The sequence below is a fragment of the Dermochelys coriacea genome, chromosome 1 (genome assembly GCF_009764565.3).
Source record: "Dermochelys coriacea isolate rDerCor1 chromosome 1, rDerCor1.pri.v4, whole genome shotgun sequence".
Lineage (NCBI taxonomy): Eukaryota > Metazoa > Chordata > Testudines > Dermochelyidae > Dermochelys > Dermochelys coriacea.
Genome location: NC_050068.2, coordinates 140,018,387 through 140,034,959, shown reverse-complemented (window position 1 = coordinate 140,034,959; position 16,573 = coordinate 140,018,387). Strand labels below are relative to the sequence as shown.

Sequence of the window (16,573 nt, the reverse complement as noted above, 5' to 3'; positions counted from 1 at the left end):
TGTTTATCTGCTTCAACTATCATGTCACTGAAGAGTTAAACTATACACCTGGGTACCCATTAGGGTGGAGTTCTGGAAAGTGTGTTCTTAAGATACTGGGGAGTCATGTGCAGGCGTGTGTGTTTTGCGCTGGTCTTGGGACTAGGGCAGCTGGACCATGGATACCTTCTTCTGAGAAGGGGTACCAGACAAGAGTCTGTTTCTGGGGAGTGAGCCAAGAGGCCAAAGAAAGAGTGTCCGGAGCTCAATCAGACTCAGAGAGCTTAATAGCATATGGATCCAATCACAGCAGCCTGGTGAGCCTCCAAAAAGGGGCAGCTACACCAGGTCTGTGAAAGCTTGTTAATCCCTGGCTCATGGATATACCTCATCTGTTGAAAAGACTGCCAGTTTTGTCTTGCCACCTTGTTTGAGTAGGAAAGACAGACTTCTATGCTGCAAGTCTTAGCTCTTAGGGTAGTTGAGCTTTAATGTGTCTGGATCTGTCTCAGATGTTTTGGCTGTCTTCTTCTGGGGTTGAGCCTCTGAATTCTTGGCTTCTCTCTTTTGCTGAGCCACTGCAGTGGTGCATGCTTTGGTATGCCCTCCTAGCCTGCTAGATACTTGCTTGGCAGGTGGTCAAATGAGAGACCTTCAATTCCTAAACCTCTTTCCAGATAATGCATGGATAATGAGCTCTATTAGTTTATGGCTGGGGAAATGCCCTTTCTCTCTTTCTCTCCATCTCCTGCCTAGCCCACAGATGAATCATCCAGACCACTTTATTAACAAGGCTAGATGAAAGCCAGGCAGGAGAGGTATCAAGATGGCAGAAAGGGACCATTGTGCCCAATTCCACAGAATACCCAAATCCACGTATTTTATGGCCTATTTACAAAAGCCTTAACTAACTGCTATTTTTCCAGTTAGACTTATCTATGTAAATTTTTTCCATTCAAGGTATATACAAGGGTGGAGGTTGGGGCAGCTTCAGTTCCTTCTCCCATCAGCCAGGTGACCACAGTTCCGATTGGTGATTCCTGAGTCTGACCATGCTGGACAAAAATCCCCATAAAGGAGTCAGAAATCTGAGCATACCTTCCTCCAAGACTTGTGTCTGACAAGGGCATCAAAGAAGCAGCAACCTTTTGGAGCATACAAAAAGATTAAAATAATCCGCCAACAAAAGCTGGTTCCATAAAAGATAGTACCTCACCCACCTTGTCTCTCTCAAATAATCTAGACATGCATCCCACTAGCTTTGCAGGAATTGCCTTAGCTCTGTGTTGTATGTTAATATCTCTGTCTGATTCAGACAGGGTAAAAGTACAGGAGCCAAATCCTTGCTGCCTCCCCAAAAGAATGCACATGGGAGGAGGGCAGGGAATACAAAATAACACTGGCCATTTTAAACTCAGTCATAGATTTGTCTTTCAGACCCTTGCTAAGGGTGTTTTATAAGGATCCTTGTACCTACCCAAAGCACTACTCTCAAAAAGGCAGTGGCCAGAAAAAGCTGTCATGGGGGCTCAGACTCTTCTTCTTGAGAGGAAAATCAGTTCTTGGAATTGAAACTCGAGGGACAAGAAAAAGGAAATATAGGATGGGTTCCATCAGCAGTACTTTAAGACTATTCTGAGGAGGTTTATTTCTGCATAAGGCCCTTGCTTATGGCAAGTCTTCCCTTTGTAAACAAAAAACAACCACCTGCTCCTCTTTCCCCCTGCCTCCCCAAAAACCCAGACAGCAAAATGTCCAGAAGATATTTTTCCTCAGCTTCAAAATTAGTTCCTTATATCCCCTTAAATGGTGTCCAGATTATGGCAGAATGGGAGGGCCCTGCAGTACCCCAAGCTCTGTGGTACAATGAACCTCGTTGGATCTCTAATACAAATCTTGTGGATTTGTATCCCACTATAGTTGCCAGTAGACAGACAAGTGAATTAATCTGTAAGGAGGATCTATGAGGCAGATTCAGCAACTCAAAAGGCCACAGCAGAATCCACCTGCTTGGCTCAAACACTCCTGACATAGAACTACTGTCTAGTTTCTTCCCCAAACTAATCAGTCTCATGACCTGGGACTAAGTCTTCATTTATTGGTAATTCTTTCATATATTGCTATGATTTTAGGTAACTAAAACTCTGGGTCATTTTCCGCATACCCTTGGAAAATAAGCTATGAGCAATTTCTTTAATTCTTTTTTTAAAAAACCATAATCTTCTGACTCACTGTCAGGAAGTCAGATTACTTGATTTGGGTAAGCTTTAAATGTCCTATGTTAAAACAAAAAGAAAAGGAGTACTTGTGGCACCTTGGAGACTAACAAATTTTGTGGTCTCTAAGGTGCCACAAGTACTCCTTTTCTTTTTGCGAATACAGACTAACACGGCTGCTACTCTGAAACCTATGTTAAAACAAGTAAGCCATTTCTTTCCATGAGGCAAAAGGAGTGTCTGAGCTGGAAATTATAATAGTACCATTTATCCCAAGGCGAAAACAAGTACATGCTATCAGTCTTTCTCACGCTTCCAACATGACTGCATTGCTGATCTGGATGAGAAGGCTTTTTCTTAGGTTTGACTTAACCATGTACATTCCACTTTTAGTTTGATTGTATTGTAATATTATGGCTTTGAGATGGCTAGGGATGAGCATTATTGCCTCATCAGCATTACTACTTATTTTCAGTGGGGAGTAAATAGAGATGCTGCTTCTTTAGATGATACACTTTTTTTAAAATTAAGAATGAAATACAAAAACATTAAGAAATCTGTGAAGGGAACAAGTTTTTGGTGAAGTACACAAACCATTGTGTTTTTTCTGGATGGGTAGAGTTGGTGATTGGGAAGGAAAACAACTGAATCCTGGCAAAGATAATAGAACTCTCTCTTCTTTTGAAAGTATGGATCAGTTAAGGAAGCACCATTTCCAGCATGTTCACTAGCGAAGATTTTAAAGATTTTCATTACATTGGATCAAGTGGGAAATCACTTATGGCCCTGTTGTGATACCATTGATGTCAGTGGCATTATTTTTGGAATAAGATGCTTCTCAGTGTGAGTAAAAATGTTGCAATCTGGCCTTTAATTTTTTAAATAAATGTTGAATGAAACCATTTGTCTATAAGTATATCACAGTTTTAGTAGTGTGGCTCTCATGCACATGACTTCAGCATTGATGATCAAAATTACTTTGAATTTGGATCTCTTATGAGGCACTCAGTACAAATGTCTTTGGGTGTATGTCACCATCTCTGTTCCATTACAAGGTTTTTGCCAGCTTTTTTGCCTTTTGGCATCACTTCTTCATTTTATGCCACATGGAAGAATCACCAAAGGTAAATACTCAGATATTTGATTTTTACAGAAAAAATGCACATAAAGTAGCAGCAAAGTATAGTTCTAGTAAGAAACTTCAGTTTATTGCAAACTGGTATATGGGTAGATTATGGCCCATCTCAATGAGAAAATGCTGGTTTCGATAAACAGAGAACTAAATCCAGTTATCAGGGATGGTTCTCTGGAGGTCCTCTCCAATTGCACCACTACTACTCCAGGTCTCCTTCACCATCACCACCATATTTTATTGTATTCTTCCAGCAGGCCATGGCCTGTAGCATTGTTTACATATGTTTACGATCCCTAGCCAGTTTCCCCCTTGCTTCTAGGGAAGGGAACAGTACTAGTGGCATCTAATCCTGAGTACTTCAGGATCCCTCACCCCGAACTTTCTTCCTGTCAGTTTATATAATCCCACCTGCTGGGGTTGCTTCCTCTTCAATTAGCCCTTGAGCTGTAGCTCTAGTCAGTTAATTGACTCCCTCTGTCAACTACCTGTCTTCCAGTTAGATCTCAATTAATATGTACTGATGGGTATTAAAGTGACAGGGTGCCGAGTTAGCTCATGACTTGGCATACCCTGTTGCTCTAGGTTTTTAAAAGGTTACCCACTATCATAATACCTAAATGCTTGTGGTCTTCATTGGGACTATTCAGTATGTCCCTCTCAGTTGCTATTAATAGAATGATTTGTTAAGATCTAATAGCTATTGCTGCAGTTGAAATTGTAATTTGGTATTTTGTTTTAAGTTATATTATCCAAAAAGTTGCACTTGATGGAAGCAAGCAAATAAAGTTATGAAACATAATTGAATTTTATGGGGTTGGAAAGGAAAAGTGTAAACACTACATTAGACTCGTTTAAAAAGGGAAAATGTTTCTTTTTGTAATTTGTCATCATCTGTATGTTTTTAAATATATGTCTAAAATCAGGTTATAAAAACCTAAATCTAGAAATAGCAAGTTACCACTGGGAAACGCTCTGTCCCCAATGGATTAAAAAGTGAATATAAGGGAATTTAATCTGTGTTTTCCTATGTATTATGATACTATTTAAGACAAGCAAAATGCAATTATCAAAAGGTGACCTGTAACTGCTTAAAACATTTTTCTGCTGAATACACTAAGAGAAGTTCAGTATATGCAGATAATACTCTTAAATTTACAAAGGGGGAAAAAATTAATTTCACTAATGTCCTGAATGTTCCTCCTAGCTGTTTGTGGCATTCAGCACATAACCTTATAATCACGTCACTTTTTTTTCTGTTCTTGCAGGTCCCTTGTGCATTACTTTTTTTTCAAAGATTCCTAAACACAGATATCACAGAATTTAGAGAGGAAAGGGATCAATTGCCCAATATTTAAATTAAGTTTAAAGAAAACAGCTGTTTTTTCTCAGGCTGCCAGCCTCACAAAATCACTTTTTTTAATATTTTTCTTAAAAAAAAAAAAAAAAAAAAAAAACTGAATAAGTTTTAAATACAAATCTTGTAAAATAAATAAATAAAGTTTATGCCTCCTATTAATAGCTCTCTTGCTTCAAAACTGTCTGGAGAACCAGTTATTATAGCTCTCTAAACAGACTAATAATTTTTCTTATAGCTTCAAGAAACTAATTGACACACACATCAAAAGATGGCTAGATCTAGATCAAGATCACCAAGGTGGAAATACAGGTAAATGCTTAACTTTTATTATGATTTATATAAGAGCTGTCAAGTGATTAAAAACATTAATAGCTATTAATTGCACTGTTAAACAATAATAGAATACCATTTATTTAAATATTTTTGGATATTTACTACGTTTTCAAATATTCATTTCAGAACAATACAGAATACAAAGTGTACAGTGCTCACTTTATATTTATTTTTGATTACAAGTATTTGCACTGTTAAACAAAAGAAATATTTTTTTTCAATTCACCTTATACAAGTACTGTAGTGATTCAATTTGTAAGTTGAACTTACAAATGTAGAAATATGTACAAAAAAACCTGCATTCAAATATGAAACCATCTAAAATTTTAGAGCCTGCAAGTCCACTCAGTTCTATTTCTTGTTCAGCCAATTGCTCAGACAAACAAGTTTGTTTGTTTACATTTGCAGGAGTTAATTCTGCCCGCTTCTTGTTTACAGTGTTACCTGAAAGTGAGAACAGGCATTTGTGTGGCACTGTTGCAGCCAGTGTCGCAAGGTATTAATGTGCCAGATGTGCTAAAGATTCATATATCCATTCATGCTTCAACCACCATTCCAGGTGTCATGTGTCCATGCTGATGACGGGTTCTGCTCAATAATAATCCAAAGCAGTTCAGACTGGCGCTATTCATTTTCATTATCTGAGTCAGATGCCACCAGCAGAAGCTTGATTTTCTTTTTTGATGGTTCGGGTTCTGCAGTTTCTGCATCGGAGTGTCACTTTTTTAAGACTTCTGAAAGTATGCTCGACACCTCGTCCCTCTCAGATTTTGGAAGGCATTTCAGATTCTTAAACCTTGTGTCGAGCGCTCTAGCTATCTTTAGAAATCTCACATTGGTACCTTCTTTGTGTTTTGTCAAATCTGCAGTGAAAGTGTTTTTAAAATGCCAACAGGTAGTTGGTCATCATCCGAGATTGCTGTAACATGAAATATGTGTCAGAATGTGGGTAGAACAGAGCAGGGGACATACAGTTCTCCCCCCAATGAGTTCAGTCACAAATGTAATTAACACAGTATTTTTTCAACGAGTGTTATCAGCATGGAAGCATGTCCTCTGGAATGGTGGCCGAAGCATGAAGTGGCATACGAATGTTTAGCATATGTTATATAAATACCTTGCAACGCCAGCTACAAAAGTGCCATGCAAATGCCTGTTCTCACTTTCTGGTGACATTGTAAATAAGAAGACAGCAGCATTATCTCCTGTAAATGTAAACAAACTTGTTGGTCTTAGCGATTGGCTGAACAAGAGGTAGGACTGAATGAATGGACTTGTAGGCTCTGAAGTTTTACATTTTGTTTTTGAGTGCAGTTATGTAACAAAATCTACATTTGTAATTTGCACTTTGACGACAAAGAGATTGCACTACAATACTTGTGAGGTGAACTGAAAAATACTATTTCTTTTGTTTATCATTTTTACAGTGCAAGTATTTGTAATAAAAAACCTACACTTTGATTTCAATTACAACACAATACGATATAAATGTAGAAAAACATCCAAAATATTTAATAAATTTCAATTGGTATTCTATTTAACAGTGCAATTAAAAATAGTGATTAATTACAATTAATTTTTTGAGTTAATCACGAGTTAACTGTGATCAACTGTGATTAATCGACAGCCCTAGTTTATATTTATTTTCAGAACATCGCTTCATATAGGAGTTTATAAAACAGCAGAACAAAAAGATATTAAGGCTAAAAATTTATTTCAAACAAAACATTTATTTTATAAAATATTAATTTTATGTAATCTGTAAAAGCAAGTTTTGAAAAGTAAATTGTTTCCATGAGTTCTTATTTGCATGAAATTTGAGCCAGATAGAAAGCGGTAATAGGTTTCAAGCATCATTAAGCCTGCAAGAAGGAGTTTGTGCATGAACGGCAGCAGTTTAATTTGAGACAGGTTTTTAAATTCCATTTCCATTTTAAAAAAAGTAAAACAAACCACTTAACAATTAAGTGAGGTGGACTGTTGGGGTTTGTTGGGTAGGCGGATGAAGCCTTTCCCTGCTGAGTAGAGGGAGCAGGGTGCATGCTATCAATTTTGGCAGAATGTCAAAACAACCACTACGTTTCTAGTTGGCCCCAATAGGTGTGAACGTACCTTTCAAAGTTCATGATGGTGTCCTGAGTCTGCAGACAGTTTTTTTGCTGAACATAGCTTTCTAGAATTGAACTAGCAATCTGCAATGAATTTTGCATTTGCTAAGGAAAAATCCACAAGAAGATAGTGATTTTCTTGGAATTTACTTTTTTCAAGGGTTCTCTAAATCTGTGGATTGATTGCAGAGTTTGCTGTAAATATTCAGTAACTGATTAGTCTAAATACAAGATGCTTTGGTCTGGGATTGCCTCCTGATTCTCAATGGGTGGTTCCTACTGTCTTCTTCTTTTGGAATGGCCTCTGACTAGTAGGTGTCTGGCAGTTTAAAAAAACAAACAAAAAAACACCCCTGCATAGCTGGCCTCAGCATTTTTGAAAGTCAGATGAGCATACTTTATCCAACATGCTTTCATCACACATTGAAATACACATGGAAGAGTATTTATTTTAATGTGCAAGTGTCACTTGAATTTGTGATGGGACACTGTTCATTTGAATAATTAGTTGTATGAACTCCATATTTGCATATGAAAGTGCAATCAATCATGTTTTTTTAATTTTTAAAATGAACGTGTGGAAGCATCGTTTAACATATTCACGTATATACTTACTAGCAAAACCATTCATATTATGTGCAAGAAGACAGATTAGAGCTGGTTTAAATTTCTTGACTTATGAAAATTTTTCCTAGTGGCAAATGTGGTTTTGACAAAATCAGAATTTTCTGCAGGAAAAGGCTAATTTCAATAAAGTGTTTTTGTTTTGTTCAAAAGGAAGTTTTGAAATTAAACATAATGCTTCAAAGTGGCATTTCTAAAAAAAAAAAAAAAAAAAAAAAAATTGTTCCAGTTTTTCGCAACTATGATGTTTTGTCTCCATTTTTTGGTTTTTGAACGGTTGGGGTTCCCCCTTTCTCCACCTCTTACCACTCCTACCCTCTTTTTGTTTCCACTGGAAAAATTTGAGAAATGGTAAACAAGTGTGAAAGTGCTTTCTACATTTGCTTACTGTTTTCCAACATTTTTCCAGTGTAATAGAAATGAAAAAAAAATTGTTTTGAAATGAAAATTCTTGTGGAAAAGCTGAAAATTTTCAGTTTAAAAAAATTAGGTATTTTCCCATGTAATTTTTCATTAGGGGAAAAATCAGGTTTTTATATCCGCTATAGCAGAGATGCAATTGCTTTGGGCTTTCTAATTCTGAATACTTTGGCTTGTTTAAATTATGAACCATAACATTGCAGTAATACTACATAAGTTATTTTTGCACTGAATATATTTTTGTTCTAACAAAAAAATTTGTAACACTTAAATTCATTTTTTTTTCTTGTGTAGGTCCTTATCACCTGCAGTTAGGAGCCCAGAACACCATAGACAAAGACATGCTCATATTAATTATGACTGTGAATATAAGGGATTTAGGAAGGACCTAAAGAAACCTATGTCTTGGAGAGTGGAAGATGTGAAATACGGACAAAGCAATGCTAGATTTGCACCACATGGGAATATCCACCACAGAATTTACGAACATAGATCATCTTCGCCAAACCTAAAAAGAATTTCTTTAGAGGATATGTATAGTCATAAACCCTATAGAACACATTCATCAGAAAGAGGTGAAGGCAACAGGAGATATCAGTTTCCACCCAAATACTCAGAAATATCCTACAAAGAACATGATCGACCTTTGTACCCACACAAAATGCAAGAAAAATATATGCCTGAGGACTTCAGAGTCACTGGAGATGAGAAAGGAATGAAACCTTTTCATAGATCATTAGGGGCTTCATGTAAATTTGAAAGAAAATGGCATGAAGATGAAATGAGGTACCAGAGGTTACAAGAAGACAAATATGGTCAGTCACTCCGAAGAGCTTCTGAAGAATTTACGACAAGGAGCTCTTTGCAGAAGAGGTATAGGAATAAAATAATTTAAACCTGGGTAATGTGGTGTAAAGCCTCAAGTGAAAGTCTGTTTTCGTAATAGTTGAAGATTTCCACCTTGAAAGGCATTTATCAATTTGTAGTTTAATTGTGGGCATCTGGTGGTAGAGAAGTATTTATCTTTTTAAGTAAATCATGTACATGGCTAGAGTATAAAAAGATAATATTTTCCTTTTAAGTGCCCCTGCACTTCTGTACTCTGGCTTGAGGGATTTTGGGTTAACTTGCCACGCATTCTGCATATGAGGCAGGGCTATCCAACATTCTGCACATAAATTTTCACTTTCTTCTCTAGTGCAAGTGTAAATTGCTTTATGTCAACACAGGTATCCTGAAGATCGTGATTACAGAGAACATGGGCACACATCTAAAAGGGCTAAAGAAATTGAGAGAGATGACGGTGGAGAAATAGCAAGAAATCACAAATGGAAGCAAGATCGTTCTTTTCCACCCTACCAAAAAAAGGAGGAGCAAAGAAACCTTGGTCCCCAAGCTCATCGGTCTGCTGAAAGGGAGTACACAAAGAGTTCTGTTACGAAGATAGCATATGACTATAGTTACAAACATCATAGATACCCAGATGGGACAAAATCTTTTTCTGATGATAGAGCTCAGAAGTATGTAAAGCAGGAAAACCAAAAATATAATTCTCCTAAGGGTGCTCTGAATAGCAAAGAGTTAGATTATTGTAGTGGTGGAAGAGTAAGACAGACTGAAGAAGGGCATAATGAAGTACCCATTAAATATAGTTCAGAGAAGGGCTGCAATTCATGTGCCAACTCTTACAAAAATGATGTTGATCTGAGACCCTTTAATAACACAAAGGAAAGAGTAAGAAATGAAGGGGATTTCAGAAAAAAAATAGATTCTTCTAATAGCCATCATGATACAAGTCATACAGTTTCAGATGTGAAAATGTCAGATGTCACTCCTAGGAAGGAGCTGCTCACAATCAAAGTGGATATGAAGAAAATGATGATAAACAAGTACAGGTATTTTTTTTTCTTACCTGTTCATGCTTTCTTGTTTAGTTGTGAATATTAGAGAAACCAAAGATTCTTAAGGTGGTAAGTAGGGCAAAATAAGGTGGTTGTTCCTTAGTACAAAAATGCTAACTTGCTAACTCTGGCGTAAGTTACTGTTTTTGTTTCTATGAAAAGAAAATAGTACCTGATTATAAGGATGTGGCAGGGGAAAAAAAAAGGGTATGCTTATTTTTTTTTTTTTCCTCACTGAGATGCATGTCGCTACCTGGGTTGTGGGGTTTCTTTTTTGTTTTTTTTTGTTTTGTTTTTTGTTTAACAGGTAAAAATCTGGTTTTTTCCTTTCTTCTGGAATGACCATTTAGGATGGGATTTTCATTGACTTCCCCTGGAGTTTGGTACCTAACTCCATTAGGCTCCTTTGAAAATTAGAGCCTTAAAATGTATATAATCTCAAACGCCCGAGATCTCAAATCCAATAAAACTATAGAACAAAATGGTACATTCATGGGCTATATAATTCAAATGTGTTGAAAGCGGTGTTGCTGGAACAAACTAAATTAAACAGCAGCATGTTACCTGGGCCTGATATTTCTGCAACGGTTCTTCATGAGCTTGAAAGTGAAGTCACTAGCAGCTAACAAAAATATGGCATTATCATAATCAACCACTATGCCAGAGGACTGGAAATGGCAAATGTTGTACCTATGTTAAATAGGTGTGTGTGTTGTAATTTCTATGATCATCCCTATCAGACCTACCTAAGTACCAGTAAATTGGTAGAAATTGCAATATAAATACCTAAATGAAAATTATAAGGATGAACAAGCCAGTATGACTTCTTGAGAAGTAATCATGCTTCTGGATGCTAGAATTATTCTAACATATTAACATGATGATGAATAAAGGAGAGATGGTTTATATAATTTGGGCTGGAAAACCTTGACTGAGTCCTTTACGAGAAGCTATTTTGAGGGGGTGGGGTAGGGGAACTAGGTAATTATGGTCTGAGAGGTAAAGTACTGTGATGAATTATAACTTACCTGAAAGACCGAAAACTATCCATTTGCAGCATGGCAGAAGATTAACAATTGGGTGTCATAAGATTCTCTACTAGGACTAGTGTTTGTTATAATATTAATGAACTGTAGAAGAGGGTGAACAGTTAAGTAACAAAATCTTGTGGATGACCAGATTTAGTCAAGAAGGGGTGAGGATTAAAAAAAGAATTGGATAACTACATAAGGTAGGAGAAAGAAAGGATTTTTATAAGGGAGGCAAACAGTCATATCTCATGGCAGAAGCCAACTTCTGACAAATGTTAGGAAGAAACTTCCCTTGTGGAGACTGCACTGGATAAGCCACGGGTTTTATCTGGTATAGCAGTTCTTACATTCATGATGGATTTTCTGAAAGGTGAACAATAAACCGATGCTCTAGATATCCGAGTGGTATTTCATTACATTGATAAACTACATCGGTCTAAGAAATACCAAAATAATATAGTCAATTAGAAACTCCTTGTATATCAAGGGAACTGCTCCCACAGTATTTTTCCCCTTCCCCCATCAAGGTTGCTTTTGTATATTTTTCTGCCTGAAATTGGTAACAAAATATGGAGTTATGGAGACCAAGAAGAATGTACTAACTGAAGAGAGGCCAATATGAAAGACTAGAGGGCTGTACCACTAGAGAGCTTGAGAGACAGTAGTGAGGAACCTGGCCGTGTCTTGATGATTTCACTCTGCTTCTGTTTGGGAAAGCCACCCACAGTAGAGATGGAAATTTATTTGCAGACTGAGCAAGACAACACTATATTGATTGTCATTCATTTCACATTTGGAAGACTATTTTTGCATCCATTTTTGTAACTGAAAATTTAAATTCTGCAGAAGTTGGTTGCTTAGGCCCGTTAGCTTTCATTGGAAAGCTTCCTATTTTTCAGTGGCAAATAGGCAAACAGAGTTTTGAAGACCTTCCAGGTACAGCTATGTCTGACGAAGCTCATCATTATTTATATGTTGCTTCTTGATGGAAGAAAATAGAGAGGTGTCTTCCAAAAGCACAATAAAAAAAAATTCCAGAACATTTTTGTATTTTATAAAAAAGATGATAATGTGGAACACTTAAAGATGTACTGCATTTTGTGTTTTCCTAAATAATGACTAAAGCATTCATTGTAAGGAGGGTAACAGAATAAGATTGTTAAAAGTATTGCTGTTTTCAAAATAGTTTGAGAGAATGCAGCAATTTTGGAGACCGACTTAATTTAGAAATTTTAAAATGTACTGATAAAAACACCAGATACTTGCTTCTCCTTTGATATATATTAATCAATCAAGCTGGTTACTTTCAATAGTCAGCCACAAGACTTTTTGAAAATTGGGTCATTGTTTGACAGGGTGGGAGTGGGAGGGAATAGTCTAGACTACTTCTGGAAACCAATATAATTCCTCTTTTTGAATATGGAGATAAATCCTGCTGAGTTCCAAAATCACTCCAGACCTTCTGCTGGAACATACTTCTGTAGTAATGGCTGTTTCTGAATACATGTCTCTCCTTTATTTTTATTTGATAATCTAGGTGCATTACATAATTTTAAATCTACAAATATATATATACTCATTAAAAATCCAGTCCTAGCTCACGTATAGTCTCCGTGCTAGCCTCTCCTTCATCCCTCATTCAGTCTTCTCCTTCATGATCTGTGTTTGTTTGATTTAAAATGTGAAAAGGGCTTTAATTTTTTTCCACCTTTCCCTAAAATGAAATTGTCTCTTGATCTAGTCTTTATTTTCATTTTTTGTTAATATTTCAGCATCTCTGAAAGTTACTGAATAAATTTATACAAATTTATTCTAGGACTGCTGCTAGCCATACTATGGAGCGGCAGATGTCTCATGATCTGGTTGCTGTTGGCAGGAAAAATGAAAATTTTCATCCAGTGTTTGAACACATGGAGTCTGTAACACAAAATGTCGAGAACAACCCATCAAAAGAATTTACTCAGGAAATCATAACAATTATCCATCAAGTTAAAGGTGATTATAATATTTTAGGCTTGAACATAAACTAGAGATGTGGTTAATTAAGATGTTTTGGTATTTACCAGAATTCTCTCTATTTGAATACAAATAGAACAAGAGAAGTAAAGCCTCATGCAGATTTCTGAGCAGTCTGTGGGGTGGCTGTGGACTTGGGCATGTTTGACAAGGAATGCTGATGTGAAGGTTTTGGTAGTCTAGACTCTAGTGTAGAGGAAATCTGGTATGCCGCTTAAGGGTTCAGGAAGGGTTTTTCTAGAGGAGCGATCAAATTAAGCTGTTTCTCAAGGAAGAGATGGGGTTCTGTCCTTAGTGAATGTGGGTAAGGGATATGCAGGGGGCTTGGCAGCATGGAGAAGGTGGTAGGATATCGGGACTCTTGATTGTTAAAGGTGGGGTTAGAAATTGACTGCTGAGACAAAAGTAGTCTCTTAATCGGTGGCCTCACTTGATTACATAGTTTTTATATTTAAGTAAAAATGGACTTGATTTGCATTTCATTTACAGCCAAAACAAATACAAAGCTAGGGCCTCAATTCTATGCCGTAATCCAAATGCACAAACTATTGCACCAGTGTAGAGTTCTGTTGACCTCAGTGGGACACCCATATGCATCCCATCTTGCAGTACCAGGGCTTATGTGTTGCCATGGAGAGATACTGGTTCCTCTCATTTAACTTTTCTTGGGAGGAAAGGAGTGAGATAAGATGTACTTTATTTATTTTATTGAAAATTAACTATAAGCAATTTACATTTGCTTCTCCTTTCATTTTTCAGTTTAACCTTATTAATTTTGTTGTAGTGCTACTTCTATGCCATGCTGATTGTGACAACCCATAGGTACCAGTATTTAAAATATTATATTAACAGAGATCGTAAACTCTTACTTCTCTTTATGTTGAGATTAATTTCATTGAAAAATGAAATGATTAATTTCATTGTTCCTAATATGCTAAATATTCAAGTACTAGGATGGCTGCTATATGATGTGTGCAGTTTGTTAAAGTACTAATCTTTCAGCAGTGAGAGTTAGGGTTGGATTTCAAGTGGAATTTATTTTGATGTCAGCGTTCAGTGTGTTGTATTGTTAATATTTTAATAGTACGGTTCTGCAATTGCAATACAAATGATAAAGTAATATTTTTGCATTTAATATATCTTCACAGCAAATTATTTTACATCTTCTGACCTAACTTTAAATGAACGCTTCTCAAAAATTCAAGATAAACCAGTTGTAAATTTAAATGAAGTTAAAATATATTCAGATCCAGAAATTCACAGGTAAAGCATAAACTTCGTGCTATTATTTATATTGATTAAGCTATTTAATTGTTTCCAGTATATTATACGTGCAGCTTAATGTGGAATATGAAATAAATGGAATATTTCTTTCAACATCTTTTAGTGGACTGTAAATTGCATAGCATGCAACTGTGTAGAATAATTGCCTTTAAGAATGGCCATAATAACTTCTCTTGCATGTTTAAATGTGGCATACTCATTCTTGTATCATTTTGGCTTATTACTTCAGGAGAATTGACATATCTTTGGCAGAACTTCAGAATAAACTAGCTATGCCATGTGAATCTGGACAGGTATGTTAATTTTTTGTTTTTTATGGGGGGAGAATAAGTTAGTGACAATCTGTTAGCACTTCTGTTATCCTTTTTTCATAATCTTTTAACTCGTCTATAACAGTCCCATTACTATACAAATACTGAACCACCAAAAATTTTAAGCTAATACTATGTTTTTTACTTTTTTTTTTTTTTTTTGCACATAGATTTAGAAACTGAATCTTGACAGTCCAGGTGTCGTGTATTTCCCTGCCCACTCAATAAGCAGACATATGTGTTCTGTGCTAACTGAAGTTTTTGAGTACTCATGCTATACTTTGTGAACCCAAAACCATTTGAAAGCAGTTTAAATAATATTGAGCTGATGCCAGTTAACCCATTGATCCAGTGTTCCATTTGGGGTTATAAAAGGCTCTAACTTTCTTCCCCTCCCACTAAACTAAATAGTTGTCCTGAGTACTTCTCTTTTTGTAGGCACATGCAGCCTCAGCACTATTTACCCCAAACCAACTGTATTGCCAGTGTATTTTAATGATTATAGTTGTATTTACATATTGTTTAAAAAATGTTGGATCTAGTTAATGTGGATCCAGAAAAGCATGCAGGCTTCAAGCACTGCACTGTATTTCGCACTAGGTGCTTAAAGTGTTTGGGAAAAGGGCACCTACTTGAGGATACTTGGCTGGTTTTCTCTGATATCAGAACAAGATGCAAATAAGAAAAGTGGGAATAGGCCTTTCCATCTGAGGCTTTGGATCATCCGATCAGAAGTACTTCGATCTTTCTCCAAAGAGGAAAGACAAATAATTGGTTATAGCAGCCTGTTCTGAGTCCCATTGTCCTTCGTTCTCTGTTAAGAAACAACATGCTGAGAGATCAATTTTGATGTAGCTGTTTCAAAGAAACATTCAAGAGGTAAGCCCTTGTTGCCAAGCTCAATGTTGTATGGAGAAGCATTCCCTCAAAGGTCTAATTCCCCCAGTTCACCAGCCTGTTAACTTCTGTATGTTGAGCTAGGTTCTTAGGCTTATGGCTACTCCTTTTGAATGTTGGGGAACTGTTCTCTACCTTTTCTTTACAGAAAAGTTGTTTTCCTGGTGGCTGAGTAAAATCCAGACTTTAATGATGGACCCCTCTTGTTTAGTATTTTCCAAAGAGACAGCAGAACATATATCTATATCTTCCACTCAAAGCTTCAAACCATGCTGAGGAAGGCTAGCTGAATAAATTAGTGAAAACAGACCTTTGAAAACTAAGCCAATTTGGAAGTAATCTTATTTTAGGACTTTGGTAACAAGACCAAAGGAGAAGTAATCTCCATCTAGAGATTATCCAGATGGTTAAAGTAATGTATCTGGGTGTCACAGTTACCGGGTGAACTTTGAGCTCCTTTAGTCCTTCTCAAGTACCCTGTAGGTGGCAGACCTGGCTTCTTGCACCTCACTCTGTATGGAACCATGTACTTCAACTACTCTGGAAGTGGGTCTATGGCTGTCAGCTCCCCTGTTTCCCACCTGTGTTAATGTGGCAGGACCAACTTGGTTTGGCACCTGTCACCACTTTCACTTGGGTCCTGTGACCACTGAGTGAGTAATGTGACTTCAAAACACAGCCCCCCCCATTTTTTATTCATTCACTAATGGTACAAAGCATACAGAGCAAAGGATAAACATAATACAAATTTACATGCATATTTCTCTTTAACCCCTAATTGCAATCTTTCACATGTTTCAGCCAGCCCATTTATCTCCATCTCTGGGTTATGAGAAGCTGACTGCCTCTACTTCAGTTTCTTCATTTCTCACTCTGTGTCTCCTTGCTAGCCTGTCAGCTCTCATTGATTCCTGGGGCAGACCCTCTTAGCTCACCTGTACCCCCTTCCTTTTCTAGGCCT

The 16,573-nt window shown here is 36.8% G+C and overlaps 1 protein-coding gene across 10 annotated transcripts in view; it reads left to right on the top strand.

The window, feature by feature from the left end:
* The window catches only part of BCLAF3 (BCLAF1 and THRAP3 family member 3), a 64,834-nt gene that overhangs the window by 12,582 nt on the left and 35,679 nt on the right, over nt 1–16,573 (top strand). For all 10 annotated transcript variants that reach the window (XM_038404189.2, XM_043504658.1, XM_043504648.1 and 7 more), the window contains 6 exons: nt 4,923–4,996; nt 8,467–9,045; nt 9,402–10,067; nt 12,921–13,099; nt 14,269–14,383; nt 14,634–14,697. In XM_038404189.2, the coding sequence (XP_038260117.1) occupies nt 4,956–4,996; nt 8,467–9,045; nt 9,402–10,067; nt 12,921–13,099; nt 14,269–14,383; nt 14,634–14,697 (1,644 nt within the window). In that variant the 5' untranslated portion in view covers nt 4,923–4,955. The remainder of the gene's footprint in view (nt 1–4,922; nt 4,997–8,466; nt 9,046–9,401; nt 10,068–12,920; nt 13,100–14,268; nt 14,384–14,633; nt 14,698–16,573) is intronic.